The sequence below is a fragment of the Rissa tridactyla genome, chromosome 5, assembly GCF_028500815.1.
Source record: "Rissa tridactyla isolate bRisTri1 chromosome 5, bRisTri1.patW.cur.20221130, whole genome shotgun sequence".
Taxonomy (NCBI): Eukaryota; Metazoa; Chordata; class Aves; order Charadriiformes; family Laridae; genus Rissa; species Rissa tridactyla.
The window spans coordinates 43,441,891-43,461,082 of record NC_071470.1 but is presented as its reverse complement, the minus strand read 5'-3'; the positions used below and the strand labels follow the sequence as shown (position 1 = coordinate 43,461,082).

General features: G+C 37.9%; 1 protein-coding gene across 3 annotated transcripts in view; it reads left to right on the top strand.

The window, feature by feature from the left end:
• Positions 1-19,192, top strand: part of TLL1 (tolloid like 1) — a 139,349-nt gene that overhangs the window by 74,722 nt on the left and 45,435 nt on the right. For 2 of the 3 annotated variants that reach the window (XM_054203848.1, XM_054203849.1), the window contains exons 6-9: positions 5,882-6,060; positions 7,831-7,936; positions 10,822-10,946; positions 18,032-18,147. In XM_054203848.1, the coding sequence (XP_054059823.1) occupies positions 5,882-6,060; positions 7,831-7,936; positions 10,822-10,946; positions 18,032-18,147 (526 nt within the window). Of the gene's footprint in view, positions 1-5,881; positions 6,061-7,830; positions 7,950-10,821; positions 10,947-18,031; positions 18,148-19,192 lie in introns of those variants that run through there. The other variant, XM_054203850.1, reaches the window with a different exon arrangement.

Genomic DNA, 19,192 nt, shown 5'->3' with positions numbered 1-19,192 from the left:
GAGGAATACTGTCTGAAAAAAAATAAATTGCATTTAATTTTTTTCTTCTGAAAAGAAAACATATTTCAAAGGTGTCAGATGAGGTACCTAAAGTCACTATACACATTTGATAATTCCCAATTTCTGTTGGTTTTTAATGACTATAATAGTAAAATGTCAAATGATTTTTGAAAACACCTAAAAATTCATCTGATTTTTAAATACCACTAAAATCTTGCAGATGTGATCTTAAGCACCTCTGTTTTTGAGAAACAATCAAACAATTGTATTCAGTGAACTGGTTAATTAGGTATTTACCTTATTTTCTTATAAAACCAAATTGTATTAATAACTTAATGTGTTATACTAGCCATTTTGTTGTTCTGCAATTATAATGCACAACCCAAAAGACTAAAGCCTTTTTTGGTCCAGATGATGTAAAAAGAACAGGAAGAGACAGACAGTTAAATTCTTGCTTTATTCTTTTGCCCTTGTTGTGAACAGTGTCAATAAAAGTAGAGCTGGAGATGTCATAGAGGGTGATATTTAGAACAATTATGTATTATTTTTTCACTTTTTCTTTATTTGTCTCCAAAGTGTCACTGTGCAAAAATTATATTGAAAATCTATGGAAATTTTTAAGCCACCAAATATGACTTTGCTAGATGAAGCATGTAGTGTACATGAAGTCAATAAGATACGCATGTTAAAACTATTGAAATTGTATTAAATAGTCTACAACCTACAGTCATAGTAACCTTTGATTTGCTTTAAGCTCTAAATGTTGATTAACGTTCTTTAGCACTGCATTGCAATTTTTCTCTATGGAGTTTCCACACAGTGGTAAACACGAAGACTCAGCAGAAGTGTTTAAACTGTTTTAAACTAAAGGATTTGTTCTGCCTTTTCATAATTATTCATGGTTATCCTAACTTTATTCTCGTCAATCTCTTACACTGCCGTCTTGTGTTGTTTTCAGATCATAAAGGCTTTGAATTACAAATTAAAGTCCAGGATTTAAACAAATGTGTTTACATGTGTTGAATCTCCAGTGTGTTTTTTTGCAGAATTATAAATGAATGGAAAACTAGATAGATTAAAACCGGTTGTGTGGTTGGGCGTGGAGGGTTGTGGTTAATGACTTGGACTCAGACTATGACTGAAAGTGCAGTATCGCAGGGGCTTATCCTGGGACCTGTCCTTTTGAGATCTTTATCAATGACCCACAAAGGGGTGATGGTGCATGCTCTCATCAAGTTTGCAGATGACACCAAGTTTGGGGGCAGATGGTAGGCTCAATGGTAGAGCTTCCACCCAGAGGGACTCAGGCAGGCAGGAGGAACAGACCAGCAGGAACCTTATGAAGTTCAACAAGAGCAAATGCAAAGCCCTGCATCTGCAAAGGAAGAACAAGATAGGCCATGCACTGCTGGGTTGGGGAGCAGCTCTATGTAGAAGGCCATCAGAGAGTAGGATGGGCAGAAGTTTGCCACAGGCCCTGGCAGCTAAGGCAGCCAACAGCATCTGGGGCTGTGTGAAGAGACGCACAGCTGGTAGCTCAAGGGAAGGGGTCATCCCTCTCTACTCACCACTTTTTAGGTTATAGATAGGTTATAGATAGACTCTACATCCTGTTGTGGACCCCAAATACAAGAAAGATATTAGTAATCTGGAAGGACTTAAGCCTTGTGCCAAGGTGCTTGGGAGCTGGAGCACTTGCCCTGTGAAGGTCCAGGGTTTGCTCGATTGGAGAAGAGGTGGCTTCAGGGGGACCCAGCATCAGCCTGCAGTTCCTAAGGGGAGGGCAACAAGAGGAGGTAGCAGGGCTCTTTGTGCTGGTGCTTGGTGGGAGATTGCAAGGCAACAAGCATAAACTGAAGAAATTGAGAGTCAGACTGGATATGGGGAATAAGTTTTTCACAGTGTGGACAGCCAAGCATTAGAGCAGGTTGTTCAGAGGGGCTGTGCTGCCTCCATCCTTGGAGGTTTTCAAGACCTGACTGGCTAAAGACCTGAGCAACCCTGGTCTGACTTCATATCTAACCATACTTTGAGCAGAAAGTTGAACTGGAGACCTCCAGAGGTCCTTTCCAATCCGAATTATGCAAGAATCAGCAGAACTTTATTCATATTTAGTGGTCTGTAATGTGAATTTTCATCGGTTGAATGCATTTCATGCTTTTTTGTTTTTAAAACAATCATCAAGCATTGTCAGTGCATTTTATCTCTGCCCAAGTTAAGGTCTGTATAGCATAATTACTGTAATGATGTACATGACCTTAGCATAGGTGGGAAGCCCTAGCTTATTAAGTTCACCAACTATGGAAATGGTGACATGCTGATGTGTTGATTACTTCATCTGATTGATTCTTGTGTTTTCTGCCATAGCTTTCTGCAGACTACCAAGGCAAATGCCACATCTTGGTCCTCACATCAAAGTGTTCAAAAATAAGGGACTGTGTTTTCTAAAAGATTTGAAGTCCGGTACCTGGGAACTGTGTTTGACAAATTTATTCAGTGTACATAATACAGCTGCCTGTGACAGTGAATTGCAAATTCTATACTGAGGATAGAAGGTCTTTAATGGCTTTTTAAATGAATAAACTTTTCTGAGAATGAAGAGTTGCAGCAAATTCTATTACCTTTGGCTCAGAGTGCAAAGTGTGTCCTCTAGCATTCCCACTCTAATTGGATGGGACAGTAAATAACACTGTGTAGGATGTTTAAAAAACAAAACAAAAACAACCCCACAAAACACAACAAAAAACCAAAGCCTTCTCCAGGATCCAAACACTTTTCTCCGCGGGGTTGAGCATGAGTAAATAAGAGAGTGTATAAACCATGATAATTTCCTCGTTGCACAATATAAACACATTCAAATAATTGAGTGAGTGGTGGAAGATTAAAAACCTGGGTAAAAATGATATTGAAAATATCTGTAGTGCGTTAATTATGTTTACATACTCACCTGTAGCCATAATATTCTGCAAACATGCAGTCTGAAAAATATGTTAAGCAAAACAACGTCAGAGCGTCAGGTGCAAAGGTGAATTCCACTGTGGAATCATGAGATAAAAGCGTGTAACTACTTTAAATTTTTATTTTAATCTTATTTCTGCTATCTGTTGCTCCTTTTTATCAGCCATGCTGTATTTTTAGGGCACATCTTAAGGTAGTTTTTCCGTTACTGTTATTTATATCAGTGTTTATAATATTTCTATATCATAAACAGTTTAAATAGTAATTTTGTGTTAATACAGTTTATATAGAATGAGGGAAATACACAAGAGCAATACACAGGTGTTCTTTATTTTCTTTTACTGTGGTCTGGAACAGTAGCACGTAAACCTGCAACATTGACAATGATGCAGAATTATAGCAGGGAGTGTAAATTGCCATTGTTTTTATTTACCTGCCTTGAAGACAGCTGTTAAAGGAAGACACCTTAAGAATCTCTTAAACATGATATTGCACAAGTCTAGCTGAAGCACTGAGACTAATTTGGTGCTTTGACCTAAAAAGGTGACTTATGCCTATCCTTGGAACTATTTAAAGCAGGAAGAGAAGTGTTAACTTATTTTGAGGGTAGGAATACTAGAGAAGCTATTGAGATGGCAAGGAATGATTGCAATGTGAACAATAATTTTTCCCAACAATAAGTTGTTAGATAGTTTCAAAATTCTTGATACAACCTTTTTAGGCTGTTGTAGTAATATTTTCCTCTGTAAAGTAACTTGTGTGGCCTTTGTAATTTCAGGATATTACTATCTTTTTTTTTGTATATTTATCCTTGATTCTAACCATTAGTGCAAAACCAGTATATGCTTACTAAGAACAGGTATTGTGAGCTAAAATGCCATGGCTGTACTTCTCTAATATTTGTATTTTAAAATTCTAGTTGTATTAGACACTAAAAAAAAATAATCAGTGAAGAAGACCAACCAAGACCGACTGGCAGGCCGCTTAACCAAAGTGAAAACTCTCTTTGCCACCACAAAACTGAAAAGGAGAAACAAGCAAAAGTTTTCTGTGTAACTTAATCCGATATCAGTATTGCTCCCATAGCTGCTCTTCCTTTATTGCCCACAGAGGCACATGAAGGACAGGATCATTCTCCACACTAGCATTGGCCTCCTCAAGGACCAAATACATTCTGCTATGTAAATGTTGCATCAGAAACCAAGTTTTTAAAAAATAGGGGGGAGGAGGGAGAAGGTGGAGGTGATCTGCTGAGTACAACTCCATTCCACCTGACAGACTGCAGAATTCACAGAGCAAAGATGGGAAATCAGGCTTTTATTAGGGATTATAGTGCTGGCTTGAAATATTTAAGTTCTTCAGAGGTGACAGCTTATGAAACCTGAAATTGTCTTCTATTTTGGTAGGATTTGCTTTACTCTCCCTTCTCTCCTTTTGCTAGCACAGTCAGCAGACTTTTTTTCCCCAATCAAAAAGTGGGACAGGGAACTACTGGAGCGAGTCCAGCGAAGGGCAGCCAAGATGATTATGGGACTGGAGCACCTCCCTTATGAGGAAAGGCTGAAAGAGCTGGGACTCTTTAGCCTGGAGAAGAGAAGGTTGAGGGGGGACCTGATTAATGTTTACAAGTACCTAAAGGGTGGGTTTAAGGAGGACGGAGCCAGGCTCTTTTCAATGGTTCCCAGCGACAGGACAAGGGGCAATGGGCACAAGCTAGAACATAGGAAGTTCCGTTCAAATACACGGAAAAACTTCTTTACAGTGAGGGTGACAGAGCACTGGAACAGGCTGCCCAGGGAGGTTGTGGAGTCCCCTTCTCTGGAGATTTTCAAGACCCGCCTGGATGCAGCCCTGAGGGATGTGCTTTAGGTAATCCTGCTCTAGCAGGGGAGTTGGACTAGATGATCTCTGGAGGTCCCTTCCAACTCTGAAGATTCTGTGATTCCGTGATCTCAGATAAATGCTGAGAGTATGAATGCTAAAAAGGGCATATCTGTTCTGTCAGTTTACATTGGAATCATGGAAGTGCAGTGGAACAGGAATGAAACATGAGAGAAGTTGTGAAGTAGGTTTTTTTGGGGTTGTTTGTGTTGGTTTTTTTCTTGTGAAAATATGACTTACTGGGACTAAGGTTCCTGTTAAAAAAACGCATGAGTGGGAGAAAAAAAAATGGTTTGCACGAATCCAGAGCATTCAACCGCCTAATACACTGTTGTTGCAAATGACACTGTGTATCACCCATAGCCAGAGAAACAAGAAATGAGGAGAGATTGCACAGTGGCATCACAGGATTCCGTATCTGTTTCAGGGTATTTTCCTTCCGTATTTTCAACTACATGCTAAGAATCTTTTACAGAACTACTATTTCACTTACATCATATCTGTACCCTTTATAGATGGAGCTAATGAAGTAGGGTGACTTTTCAGATCAAAATAAAGCAAATGAATCAGAACTTGAGTGACCAAGAGTCTGATGAGTGCTGTCAAGACCCACAACAGAATTATGGCACAGAAGAAACTTTGACTTTACTTATTCTTTCTGCTTCCCTCTGTATGCCTCTTGAGTGTGCACAGGCAAGAAAGCAGTGATATGCATGGGTGAGATGGTACTTCCAGTCAACTCTGTTTTTATTGATTCTTTGGGTGAAAAGAAGTTCCTGGGTCATTTTGAGATACAAGGCCACAAGTGACGATTCTGTTGACCGCAGCTAACATCTTTCAAGAAGACCTTGAATTAAAAAAAACCGCCCAAACATACATGTGTCTTTTGTTAGGTATTCTGAATAACAAGTTGTTTTGCACTAGAGCTGGATGCATTGCTCTGCTGATTTTTTTTTTTAATAACTATTTTGTCATATTTTAACTGAATTTCCTATAGAGATATGCATGAAAACTTTCATCTGTGTTTGTGCTTTAATTACAGGTGCTGTTCTTATGTGGGTCGAAGGGGAAATGGTCCTCAGGCTATATCTATTGGCAAGAACTGTGATAAATTTGGCATAGTTGTCCATGAGTTGGGTCATGTGATAGGTTTCTGGCACGAACATACACGACCAGACCGTGATGACCATGTCACCATCATTAGAGAAAACATCCAGCCTGGTGAGATACTCTGATAAATATTTTTGGGGAAAAAAAAATATGTTTCTTTTTGCTGTTTCCTTCATCCACACAACTCTTTTAAAACTGAATGCTGAATAGCAGAAATGAGTATTTATGCCTGGTATTCCTCTTAGCTAGCCTGATCTCAAGCTGATTCACAAATGAAATACTGCAACTAAAATACAATCCTTTGTAAAGATCTGGCCAAATAGCAAACCATTATATAGTTTTGGCTAGAAGAGGATAAATAAGAATCATGCTGAAAAGCTTTGAAGGAAGCCATTGCTCTTCCTTTAGAAGTCATGTTTCTGTGCTTGAGAAAGGGCTTTTCTTTTGTAGTCTTTACATCTCAAGAGCTTTTTAGCTGCCCAAGAGGTTTAGACCTGGAAAGTAAGCTGAGGACTTTGAATCTGTGACAAAGATGGGCACTGTTCCCCCAGTTTCCAACAGAGCTTGCATTTTTAGCTACTGGCCTTGGAGTTGCCGAGATAAAGCATCTGAAGAACTTGAGCAATTTAAACTTTGACTTTCATCTCTTTGTCAGTCTAGCTGTTGTGCCTACACTTGTTTTGTGAGGGCAAGATGGGAGGGAACTCGGATGTTTCATTTGCAATGCTCATAAATGTGAAACGCTGATTTTCACTTGTGTGAATTCTCTGCTCAGGAAGGGGTGAAATCAGAAATTGTCCAATGATAGCTTGGAGTATTTGTCTGTTCCTAGAGAAAATGCTTTAAAACAAAATAGATTTGAGATGCAATAAATCTTTGCCACCTCAACTAGGACTTGGAAGATGACTGGCAGCCTGACACGCTCCCACAAGTCTATGAAGTCCTGAAAGGGCACGTGCATCCAAGCCTTCCTTCTGTTCTCCTTGTGTCATTGACTTGTGTAGATGCCATATGTGCTCTTCCTCTGTGCTTTTTCTGTGACGGGGAAAATCAGCTGTAGTGCCATCCTCAGCTTCCTACTCTCTCCTTTCAGTTGTGTCTCTAGTTTCTGGCTGAAACCACTTCTTGTGGTGTGGCATGAGGTTGAGGATCACTAAATGAGATCAGGAAGTCATGACCACCAAGACACGTGTGTTTTGTTTTATTATACAAATTATGTTGGTTAATAATGTTAATGCCACTGTGTTTTTGTTGCAAGACACCAATGGGAACATGACTTGGAGTAAGGGATGCTTTGTATCTCTTAATACACTGATTAGAACTAAAGGATTAGTTCTTTGTCAGGAGTTATGAACTAAGTGTAATTTTGTTCCTCTTCTGCTTTCTTTAAGTTGCAACAGCTGGCTTTTTCAAGATTCAAGATTTTTTCAAGAAAATGTGACTTTGTAATGTTTGTATTATGTGGGGGCTCAGAGAGTAGCCTTTGCTGAAGTGAAGTCTCTTTAGTATCCAATAAGTCTACAATGAGGAGGGTTCTTCTGGGGTCTTTGCAGTCAAAATTATTTCTTTCTGCAATTAAGAACCAAGCCAGCAAACTTATGGATTCTACATGAAGCACAATGTAATGTGTGGGGTTTTTATGTGGCTTAGGTGAATGAGAACAGTCTTTCTAAATGCCAAATGTAGGAATTTGATGTGTGCTTCAGAAGGTGTGTTTGCCCTCTTGGTTAATAAAGTCACACAGTTACTCACAAATGGCTAGGATTTATGAATGTCAGTGAGCAACTAGGTTAGGATCTTTGTTGTTTTTCATTTCCTGTTTTGTTTTTATCTTCACAAAAGAAGATCTTAAAGAAACTCTTAATTATCAATCATTTGTAGGTCAGGAATACAACTTCTTGAAGATGGAGCCTGGAGAGGTGAACTCCCTTGGGGAACCATACGACTTTGACAGCATTATGCACTATGCCAGGAACACCTTCTCAAGGTTGGAGTCTCAGGTTATACCTTTTGACTTTTAATTCTCTTCCTCTCTGTGAATGCTAAGGACTATGCTTTTTTAAGTACACCGAAATCACCTAATATCCCCCTTGCAATATAGTATTACAGCAGTCAAAGCGCAGCGTGTTTATTTTAAGTCAAATTAATTTAATTACACTTTTAAACACGTTTTGGTTCTGTTCAGTTTGAAAGCAGCCTTCTGATTTTGCTTTAGTTCTTTAGATTTTAAGACAGGATAATCTGGAAACATCATTTCATAAGATACTCACTTTCTTTTTGTCTTCACCAAATTTTGAATTTGGAAAAAACAAATGAGTGAAATGGCTAGGAATTTTATGTTTAACGTGATCTGTTCTCTTAAAGAGAAATCTCCTTTGATGCATAGTATCTGAGTAACTATGCATTATGCAAGTAGAACACGTTATGGTATTAGGACATCTACCACGCCAGCCACAGCCTTTGCTAAGAACTGCAGTCAACCATTTACAACAGCAGCTGCAGTCTCTTCTCTATTGTTTGTACAGATTGTTACTGTCATCTAATCCATATAATGAAGAGTTCTGCTGTTTTTGCTCTGGCCTGTTGCAGGCTGATCTGTTCCCAACTCCATAGTAATTTATGCGGGGCTTGCTCTGAAACTCTGCATGGATGTGGGGAGCTGTACCACAAGCTGTTCCCATAGGCTTGCCCTGCTCTGGAGAATAAGTGAAGGAGGAGTCTTTCACCCAGTCTCCTCTTATATTTCATATCAAGTCACAGTTCAGCTAATTACTTTCTAGGAATACCAGAGCAATGTAAATTAAAAGAAACATCAAAAAAAAAACCCAACAAAAAATGCTAGTTTGAAAAGTTATGTGCTCAGCTTTTTTTTTTTCTTGTCCAATTTGTGCATTTTAAGCCAAAATACTCAATAATCTGAGAGTCTGAAATAAACTGAAAACCACCAGAAACCTCACCACTCTTTGCAAATTTCTTAAGCTTGTTCCTCCTCAGTATAAATTATATTATTAAAAAAAAAAAACAAAACCCTACCAAAGGATGTATTCAGCATACACATAATTCACCCTGGAAAGCACGGGAATGAGTCACATGAGATAGATATTAGTCACATCGCTTAATGCAGTTACAGATACATTACCTTAAGGAAGAGATTATAAGAACCTATATAAAATAGAGTAATTTAACAAGCTGGAACCCCCACTGAGTCCTAGGGCAATGACAACCTCAAGATGATTTGATTTGTGGGCCCTGATCTCACCACTTTCCAAGCTGGCAAAAACTAATAGTGCCATGAGTAGGCATGCCCTGCCCTAAGGTACAAGAAGTTGTTACTTCATACTGTTTAAAAACAACCAGCAAACCCTTGAGTTCATGTATTGATTTGCACTGATTTATCTTGAAAGCATGAGTCGTGCTCAGTGTGGCATACTGCCAGCTGTTTGTTAGACTTTACTCACCCAGATAAGCAGTAGAAAAAAGAAAACGTCATGAAGTTGTAGTCACACACAATGATGTTGCTCACGCTGCGTTAAAACTGTTACAGGTTGTTCCCTTATTAAGGTAAGGCATTTAAGAGAGTATTGTTTTCACATTTTTCAAAATGTGAATAGCAGCAGTTTCAGGCTGGACGAAAAATCAGTGGAAAATAAAATTATAGTGTGTAGATACAAACAGTTTTTTGAAAGAATAATGTTATTTCTAGAAACTGAATAACGCTATAAGTTATTTCACTGTTTAGATTAGGGTAACATCCTGAGGTGATTCTCTTTTTTTTTTTTTTGGCAAAATTTCTAGTGATGCCACAAGAAATCTGACTGGGTAAAGAGAGCAATATGTACTTGCAGTGCTCAAACTGGTTCATTTATTATAATTTAAAAACCAATCTGTATTTTTAAACACTATTCCTAACTGCAAAGATCCTTACTGTTCATTCATTTGTGGACCTACACTATGCCTGAAAATACCGGTTTTACTTTTCAATAAAAGCCCAACAAATATAAAATAGAGTATAAAAAAAAAAAAAAGAACAAGAGAATACAGAAACATATTTATCTGTTAACTTCCATTCTATGGGATTTGAGAGATTTTCAAATTCTGTAACATGATAATAGAACTTAGTTTTGTACCTTACTCTTAAAATTTGAGACTACGAAAATATTTCAGACCATATTTAAAATTTGCGAAACTTTTAATAAAACTGCACAAGTGTGCTTCTCTGTTACATCCAGTCATTTAGGGTAAATGTTATTAAAATCATGCATGGTAAGTCGATATATTGCATTGTAAAGTAAGCTGAAGTTGGCAAGTAAGCATTTATGTTTCAAAAGCAGCAGTGGCTAGAGTAGAGTCAGGTATGTTATAACACCTGACAGAAGAATAATTGGCAAGTGTGCCTGACTTTTACCTGCTCTCTTACCCGTGTAAGTCAGACTTCCCTTGAAAACTTTGTTAGAAATAGGAACTTTGTGATTAAGAATTTTGTGATAGGGTCTAATTAATATATCTTTATATAATTTTGTAATTCACTTTTTTTCAATATAGCAAAAGCTTAACAGCAGTGCCTTTTTCCTGAGTAGTCTGAATAGTAGTAAGAGATTTCCTGCCTGTTGTCTAATAGAAATATAAAAGCTGATATAATTGAAGTACTGAAGGAAGATTCTTTTTTGATAACTTTGCATAAAGTTTGCCAGCCTGAGGAATTTTTATGACATGTTTTCTGTATTTAAAGTTCTGCATTTTACCCTTTTCATTATGCCACATGTAAATTCTAGATTTACAAAATAGTATTATGCATTCATAAAGCTCAGACAGTTTTATGACAGAAACCTGATAGGGTTTTTTGGGGTCTATTTTTATTTTTATTTTTTTTAGGGGCATGTTTCTGGATACCATTCTCCCTTCCCGTGATGATAATGGTATACGACCTGCCATTGGCCAGCGTACTCGTCTAAGTAAAGGAGATATTGCACAGGCAAGAAAGCTGTATAGATGTCCAGGTATTGCACCACAAACAAACAAAAACCACATCCTAGCAACTGTTTGACTTGTTGTTCAAGAGGAATGATAAATTTTTTGAGTCAGCTGCGCAGTAGTCTGTTTCCATGTTGGCAACTGACATAGGCAGTTCAAGAATAGAATCATAAAAGAAATCTTATAGGAAAGGTCTCTGGAATGCAAAACACTTATGGACAGATAAACTGTATGAAACAACGTTTAGTTTCGTGACATTTCAGTCTTTATTTTCCTTACCTGTTCAATGACTAGGAAAAAAAGATGATGTTTCCTGTCACTTCTGGTTTGCATGTTGACTGGAGTCTGGTTTTATTTGAATTCAAGCAGAAGGACCAAATGAAATTATTGCAATCAGCTCTGAACACATTACGTTTTTTGAAAATCTGACAAATTACAAGCCAGGACAACTAAGTTGTTAACTCTTTCATGGATGAACTGGTTAGAGCTTCTTATAAACTTTCTTCAGTTATAGCAGTTACATTTAGTATTTGAATCTCTTCTGCCCAATTCTAGCATCCTATAATTTCAACGCGTATTAATGTTTTATGTCAAAATAGTGTTGGGGTAGAGTTGCTGTCTGTCTCAGAGACATGAGTAGCAAGTCTGGAGTAACTCAGAGTCAATCCTGTAGTTGCTTTCCTGTGCTAATTCTTTTCTAAGTGCTGGCAAAGTGTGTGAAATCTCAAAGAAAAAGGTTTTTCTTTCCTGGGTCTAGTTATAGTCGAGACCAGTTTTAACCCTTGCTGTGAACTGGAGCAGTTCAGAAGTGACATCTCTCAGCCAGAATTTGCCAGCAAGGTCCTTGTGGGAGGCTAGACATACCAGCTCTGTGCCACATGGGATTTACAGCCCTCCTGCTCCTCGTGGGAATTAATGAAGTCTCAGTAATTGTTTTAAGTCAGCTATATGGCTACTTTTTACAACCTGATGAATACAGAAGGACTAAAAAGGGGATCAGGACTGAAGTGATGGAGCTGCTTCAGATTTGTATCAGCAGCAGTGGGATCTACTGAAGATCTGGGGCATCTGATGGGCATTTGATGTACACTGTACAGCTGAAATATGCTATTCCTTTCTGCTGTGAGTACATTGAATCATAATCTTCTATATACCAAGAACATACACAGTGTTTGTGGGCCTACCAGAGGAGAAACCACTTTAACATATTTTCTTTAACAACTGTTCCTTGTGGAATAATTTTTGTTCTTTCTTTTGGTACAGCAAGAACTTGAATAATGGCATTCTTGTTGACAACATTATTTCTAATAAGAGTATACAGAGAGCAACAATTTCATAAACACAGAGAACATGTATATATTCTGATAAAAGACAAATTTTGGAGACAGAAATAGACTATAGGATCAAAACCATGTGAAAGCAGCTAGTATTTTATGATCACAATGACTCAAGAAAGAAAAAAATAAACTAAAAAAATTACAACCTAGGCTGCTAAGTGTGTGTATCGTACTCTAACATGCACTTTCACTCAACTGAAAAAGACGCATGTGCTTTTTCAGCTGATGTTCAAATAGCTGTTCAGAGAAAATGTCCTTTTCATATAACTCATGGAAACGTGTAATGATGAGTTAGCATTTCTTTCAATTTCTTGAAACTCTTGCTGAAAGTTAATTTCACAGTATTGTAAACCCATGGTTGTTCAGTAGTAGTGTGTGCTGTAGAAGTTATTTTTGCAGCACTGGTGAACACACTTTGGAGGGATAAGAAAAATTAACAGTGGTTGCAGGATCATGCTCCATTTCTGGCTCTTTGCTTTGGCAAACTTTGGGATAAAAGGCATTGGTTTTCTAGCCTTACTTTAATGAGCCAGTCCATAAAAGAAAGTAAGTTTTAAGAGAGAGAAAAAGGCAGAAGGTTTTGTTAAAAATTTTAACTAGCATACTATTTAACATCCTATTTTTTCAGTTAATATTTTTAATAGAAGCTATGTGTGTGTGTGCGAATAACACAACACAAGCTTAAACATCTGATAAGTAAAGCAGCTCTCTGAAAGTCGCACAGTACTTGTGATCTACTACATTTTTCAGAAAATAGGGAGACGGAAAATCCAGACATTAAACTTTTGGTTTTATGGAAAGAATCATACAATCATCATAGAATATGGTAATAAAATCCCTGACTGTTATTTTTGGAGGTGTGCTGTATTTCCTGTTTCGAACAAAAGATGTTAATTGTGATGTCTGCTTATGATAAAACAGCAGTGAATATTTCAAACATTAATAACACCTGCATTGTTTCACGTGTTCGTTTGTGTTGCCTTAAACGTAATACAATGAAAATACAGAAAACAGTACCTTAAATCAGTGTTTTCCAGAGATACGCACTTCTGTGATAAAGGATTTTGCGGTATTGTCCGTGTTTTGTTTGGAGTTCTAGTTATTCCTGCAAAGAGTTTCTGGTCCGAGAAGCTTGCTGCATTTTCTGGGGCCTGTGAATATGAAGCTGAGCCTCGGGGCTGCTGGAGGACACAGCTGATCCTCGCAAGGGTGAGGCAGCTGAGCCTCCCAGGCTGTTTTAGCTAGTCAGGATATTCAGGGTCATTATTCAGGAAAGGGTTTAGTGACCGAGAAACAGTTTTGAGCTTGGTGAAGCCAAGGCATGAGGTTTGATAACCTGTCTTTCACCAGCTGAGTGAGTGCCAGGACTGGACAACCTAGCAACAGTAATTTTGGTTTGTTTTTAACTTTGTCTTAGGACTTTTGTCAAAGGAAAACATAATTGCTGATAGGGATCTGTTACATTTTAAGACTGAGTTACATTGTTACACGATAGAATAACAAGGAGAAAGCGAGCAACTAAGTTGAGGGTCCTTCCTCTGCCAATCTTACTTTGAACTTTGTTTGGGCGTCTTGGCATTTGAGAACAGATTTTGAACTTCAAGGCTGGATGTATTACAACGGATTTCAGACCGTCTGACAGAGTTATAGAATACAGTTTTTTCTGGTGTAGGTACTAAAATTTCAGCACAGGTCTACCTTTACAGTTCTGTATAGAAATTGTAGTTGATTTAAAATGTGTATGTAGTTTTACAGGAGCAAGAGAGTAAGAAAGGGAAATGATGGAGAGGATGCTGTTAGGCAGAAAGAGAGGACAAGAAATAAGTGGGTAGGGTGGGACTGAATAGGGGATGGGAAAGGAGGCTCAGACTGGCAGGAGAAGGCTGGTCAGAGGAAGAGACAGTGGATGGCAAGTTCAGCAAATTTACAAATTGTCGGGGTCTGTGACAGCATGTGTGGAAAAGAACAGATGAAGGATACCTAGCCTGGCTCTTTTTCGTGCTGTCCTCACTGTTCCTCAGGCTTCACTTGCTCCCATCTTTATTAGATTAAAAAAGAGTGTTCAAGTTCAAAAGTTAGCCTTCAGTCACTACATAAGGAGGATTAAGGTTTTTAGATTAAGACCCTATAACTACGTTTTCCTATAACTATAAAGGGGAATCAAATCAACAGTAAGACACTGAGTTGTACTAAACTGATTTGAGTTTTTGGTTTAACGAGTACATTATCAGCACCAGATATTTTTAGGACTCTGTGGCAGCTATATATGCCATATATGTACAGACGTACAGGCTTGGGTCTAAAGTATTAAAGATCTTAATTCTCTTTGGACAAGGGTAAGCTTAAATTAGCTGTATATGACAGTATGTATTTGCTAGTGCTATGGACAAAGGAATGAGCATTGGTTCCCTAAATGTCTTGGAGGATCTGGGCTTTGTCATTTGCAGATTTCACTATAATCCTTAATGGAACTTGACCGTATGTGTAGGCCAGCCCAGAGAGGTGTTATGCACAGGCTGTGTAATTAAACAGTGCCACAGAGTTCACTGGTAGAAATTGCTTTGTATAAGCGAATAATCTACCTGCTGCCTGCACCCATTGCTAATCTTTACAAGGAGAAGCAATTTCTTTTCCTTACCACAGAAAGGTTTATCAGAAGTCTAACCTCCTCAAGCTGCGAAACAGACGGGAGATTGTTGTTTTGGTTGGAGTGTGTGTGGGGAGAGTTAAAGTGGCATTTCTGCAAGTGGTCTAGCCTAGTAAAATTGATATATCAAGGCATGACATTTGGGAAGGGAAAAAAAGCATTGGAGAAAACATTGTCAATGTTAATGATTAGCAATGGAATAAAAAAGTACAAATGCTTTATAAAGCAGAGATGTGTAAGATTGAAGTTGTAATTAATTTCTTCTGACATGAAATATACTAAGATTAGTTCTTAGGAAATTTAAATTAGTAGCCCTTACCACTCATTTTCCTTCTACATTTCTTTTCCAAAGTGGACTCCATTACTAATGGATGTTCACACAGTAAAATGTTTATAATATCGCAGTTCATAAGCCTAATCACTGATACTGTAGTTGCCCAAATCCAATTAAAGAGAAAACCTTTACATTCTTTAGTGACAGAATTTTAACTGTTTCAATTACCACTGACCCATTGCAGAGGAATGTGCTTCTAAATAAGAAATGTCCAAATATCTCCCTGTCTACAGCAGCTCTGGAAGCCAGCCTGGAACTCAGATCCCATAGATAATGAATTCAACTATTGATTCGTATAAGCTGCGCTTGTTATAGTTCCCTTGAGTAACCAGGAATTTTAAATTAAATAGTAAATCTGGTGAAAAATGTAACGCTCGAACATATTTCATAAATTCTGATTGTGTTAATTCTTAGTAGAAGTGATCCAATTATAATTTTTCTTATGCTTCTCTTAAATTCAGAGATGTTTATGAGAATTTTGGTTTTATAGAGAGCTACCAGGCATTTAATATGGATATAAGTTAAATTGTTGTATTAACTAGCTTTGTTCTATAATTCCTAGGAAAAGAAAATAATCCTGCACACTTTATAAGAGAAAAATTCTGAAATATTTTCAAAAATGTAAAGCTATTATGCTTAACTCATTGATGGCTGTTTACTTTTATAATGGTGTAATTTAGGGACTTTATTAATAGAGTAAGAGGTCATTACGCCAAGGTCTTCCTCCTCCCCGCTTATTAATTGCAGGGCTGCATTTGGACTGATATCTCAAGTGTCCCACATACGTGATAGCATTTTGTTTGCTTACATACTCCACGTTATGTGGGTGTGCGCATTGCATGACTTCATACTATTTGTGAGTCGAAGTTACAGTTAATTGAAAAAAATGCAATGTGAGCAGAAAAGATGGGACAAACAGCATTCCCCGTCTCTCATCGTGTCCTCTGCTCAAGGCTTCCTTAGTAACTGTAGTGTTGGTGAAATAGTTATAGCTAGAGCAAACAGAAGATGTACTAAAGCTTGAAATATGGTTTTATGCTTTGTGAGAGTACACTGATGCAGTGTAGTCTCACTGAAGCCGTGCATGGGAGGAAGAACAGAAGAGGGCTCTAAAAGCCGTGAGAAGAATACATGGATCCCCACGGATCTCCCGAGTTGTGCGTGCATCTGCTGCGTGGGGTACCTCCTCTTTGGGCTCTGCTTTCCTCTACTCCTGTACAAGACTACAATTTTACTTTTGGCCTTCTTTCAAGTGTTTTTTATGTATGCGTTGTAAGCTACAATACAGTTCACTAGCGCTGGGGGAACCCAGTACAGTACTCTGCAGTTTATTTAAGTTTGCATTCATCGCTGTGTTAAAAATAAACTCTGGTTAATTACGGATATAGCCTTTTCACTGAAAAGGCTTTGTACAGAAATAATTATTTAGCACTGAATACCCTTTTTGTACATGTCATTTGCTGTGGCTGCCTGCGTTTTTTTAAAGATAAAGCCACATTTTTTTAAATGAGGGGAGTAAAAAAATATATTTTTTTTCTGTTTCATTCCTAAAGGACATGGTGGCGGGTGACTTTAGCCATTAAATTTTTTGGAGCCGAACCAGTCTTTCTTTTCTCTCCTAGTCACAATAACCATTTAGAGAGCATATTTGATGCCTTGAATGTAGCTTATGCCTGATATTACAGTGTAGTTGTCAGATTACATTTTAGACGCATTTTAACAAGACAGCCTGTACAGCTGTGTTGTCTGTCATTGTCATAAACAATTTCTTCCTTTGTCCCCTTTTATTTAAAGATTTTCCAGATCATTTATAATTCATTGAGATTTTGATGATACAGTAGTTCACCTGCTGGCAGTGGTAGCACTGTAATTTGAAAGTACTGCAGATCTGATTACACTGTCAGTCATGGGATAATATTCTCAAATTCACATCTCTTGTATCACACCTGCAAAATTGGTGGGTGAAACAACTTGAATAAGGTCAAAAAAGATGACTGACTGAGGTGTGACACCTACCAGAATCAGTTTTAGTGGTGGAGAATGGCAGGAGCTTCCAATACTGTATTTTAGTGTGAAGAGGAATTATTAATCAGTCTGTCTGCAGCTAGTAGTGTGATTGACAGGTGAGATATGGGTGCTAAAAGCTTCAATAATAAAGAATATAAAAGCCTTTGGTATTTTAGGACTTCACATTTGCTTTACTTTATTACTCATATCTCCACAAATCACTGTTGCAAGAGATTTTGTTGAATATATGATGTAGTTTTCTATACCAATATAAATGAGCGAGTTTAGGTCAGATAAATCTCTCATGGAATCATAAACAGTTTGGGTTGGAAGGAACTCTCATGTGGGCAAAGTACTAAATTAAATTAAACCACTGACGAAATTCCAGTGTGGTGCCAATCATGCCATTCCAGCTTTTGTTCTACTTTTGTTTTGGTTCTTAAAGGATGTGTCAAAGGGTGTGGCTATTTTTTTCACTCAAGTTATATGTATAATTTTGCAGTTGATTGACCGCAGTGACATTTTTAAGACTGCTGTAATTTTGGTTATGTCAGCGGACAGCACACCAGTGAAATAGTTCATGGAATAAAAACATCCTGTGTAAAATGGAATGAATGTCAGATTGGCTTAAAATCATAGTTTTGAATAAATCATAAAATAACTAGTCTGTTTTCCATTCTGCATCTGCAGTGAGTTAAATGTGTTCTGAGTAGATATTGGAAAGATGCGTTTTTCTCTGTTAGGCGCCTTCAATTTTATATTTTTACTCTATTTTGTTTCTTTCAGCCTGTGGAGAAACACTGCAGGAATCTACAGGCAACTTCTCTTCTCCAGGATTTCCAAATGGTTATCCTTCCTACACACACTGCATATGGAGAATCTCTGTGACCCCAGGGGAGAAGGTATTTTAACATTTCCTCAGCAAAACACAGATATTATTTTCAAAATAGAATGTTGCATTTCATTAGCTTTTCATTTAAGATTAAAACTTGTATAATAATTGAAAACAATAGTATGCCATAAAAAGTGGGACCGTGAACTGACTGTGTGCCGTTGACTTGCCTTTGGTCTGTGGCATTAGAACCACATCATCTATTTGGTGGCTGCCCATGTGAACTGAAGGCATGATGTCAATCTGCTGCATGTTTGCATCATGAAATCCCTTCAAAACTGGCTTCCAATCCAGTTGGTGGTTCAGTGTAAAGGTGGAAGAGGTAGTTCAGGTTCCTGCGTGGTCTTTTCTCCAGCATGGGCTTGGGTAGGCTGACTGAGCTGTGTGGGGCTGATAGCTGGGCTCTGCCAACAACTCTTAGTATGTTGAATAAGATGTTTCTAAAGTCAAACATTAATAACATGGGGTAAAGAAAGTGTCATTGTAGGTGTTCCCTGCTATCGGTTCTAGTCCATACAGTTTTACTTTCTGGACATCAATTTTAGAGGAAAAAAGAGGGGTGAGGGCAGTTCAGGGAGAGAAGTGTGCCATCCTAGTGAAAGCAAAACCTGTTCTTATTGTGTATGCTTTCAAAACCTGCTAGCTGAATCTTGTTTTAAATTACTGGCTCAAATATTAGCCTGCCTCAAAAGAAATAAGGATAGAGGGAGCAATGGGAAGTTTCACCTGAGGCAAAATATGCAGGACAAAAAAAGGATGTACGTTGCTTTGCAAGAAGCAGTGGCTGATATTAAGCAAATTCAGCCTAAAGACTGAAATATAGAACCTAGCACCAGCCTTAGTACTGGAGAGTCCAAAGAGGAAAACCCATCATTTGCCCCCAGATATTTCAGTCAGTTTTGTTAGTGGTCTCTCACTCCATATTGGATATATTTTTCTCCTGATTGGATTACTTTAGTCCATGTTTCTTTCAGGTCAGGGTCCTGGTAGACATCAAGAGTATAAGTTCTTGATGTGCTGATAGATCCTGAGGAGCTGTAAGAGCATTCGCCACT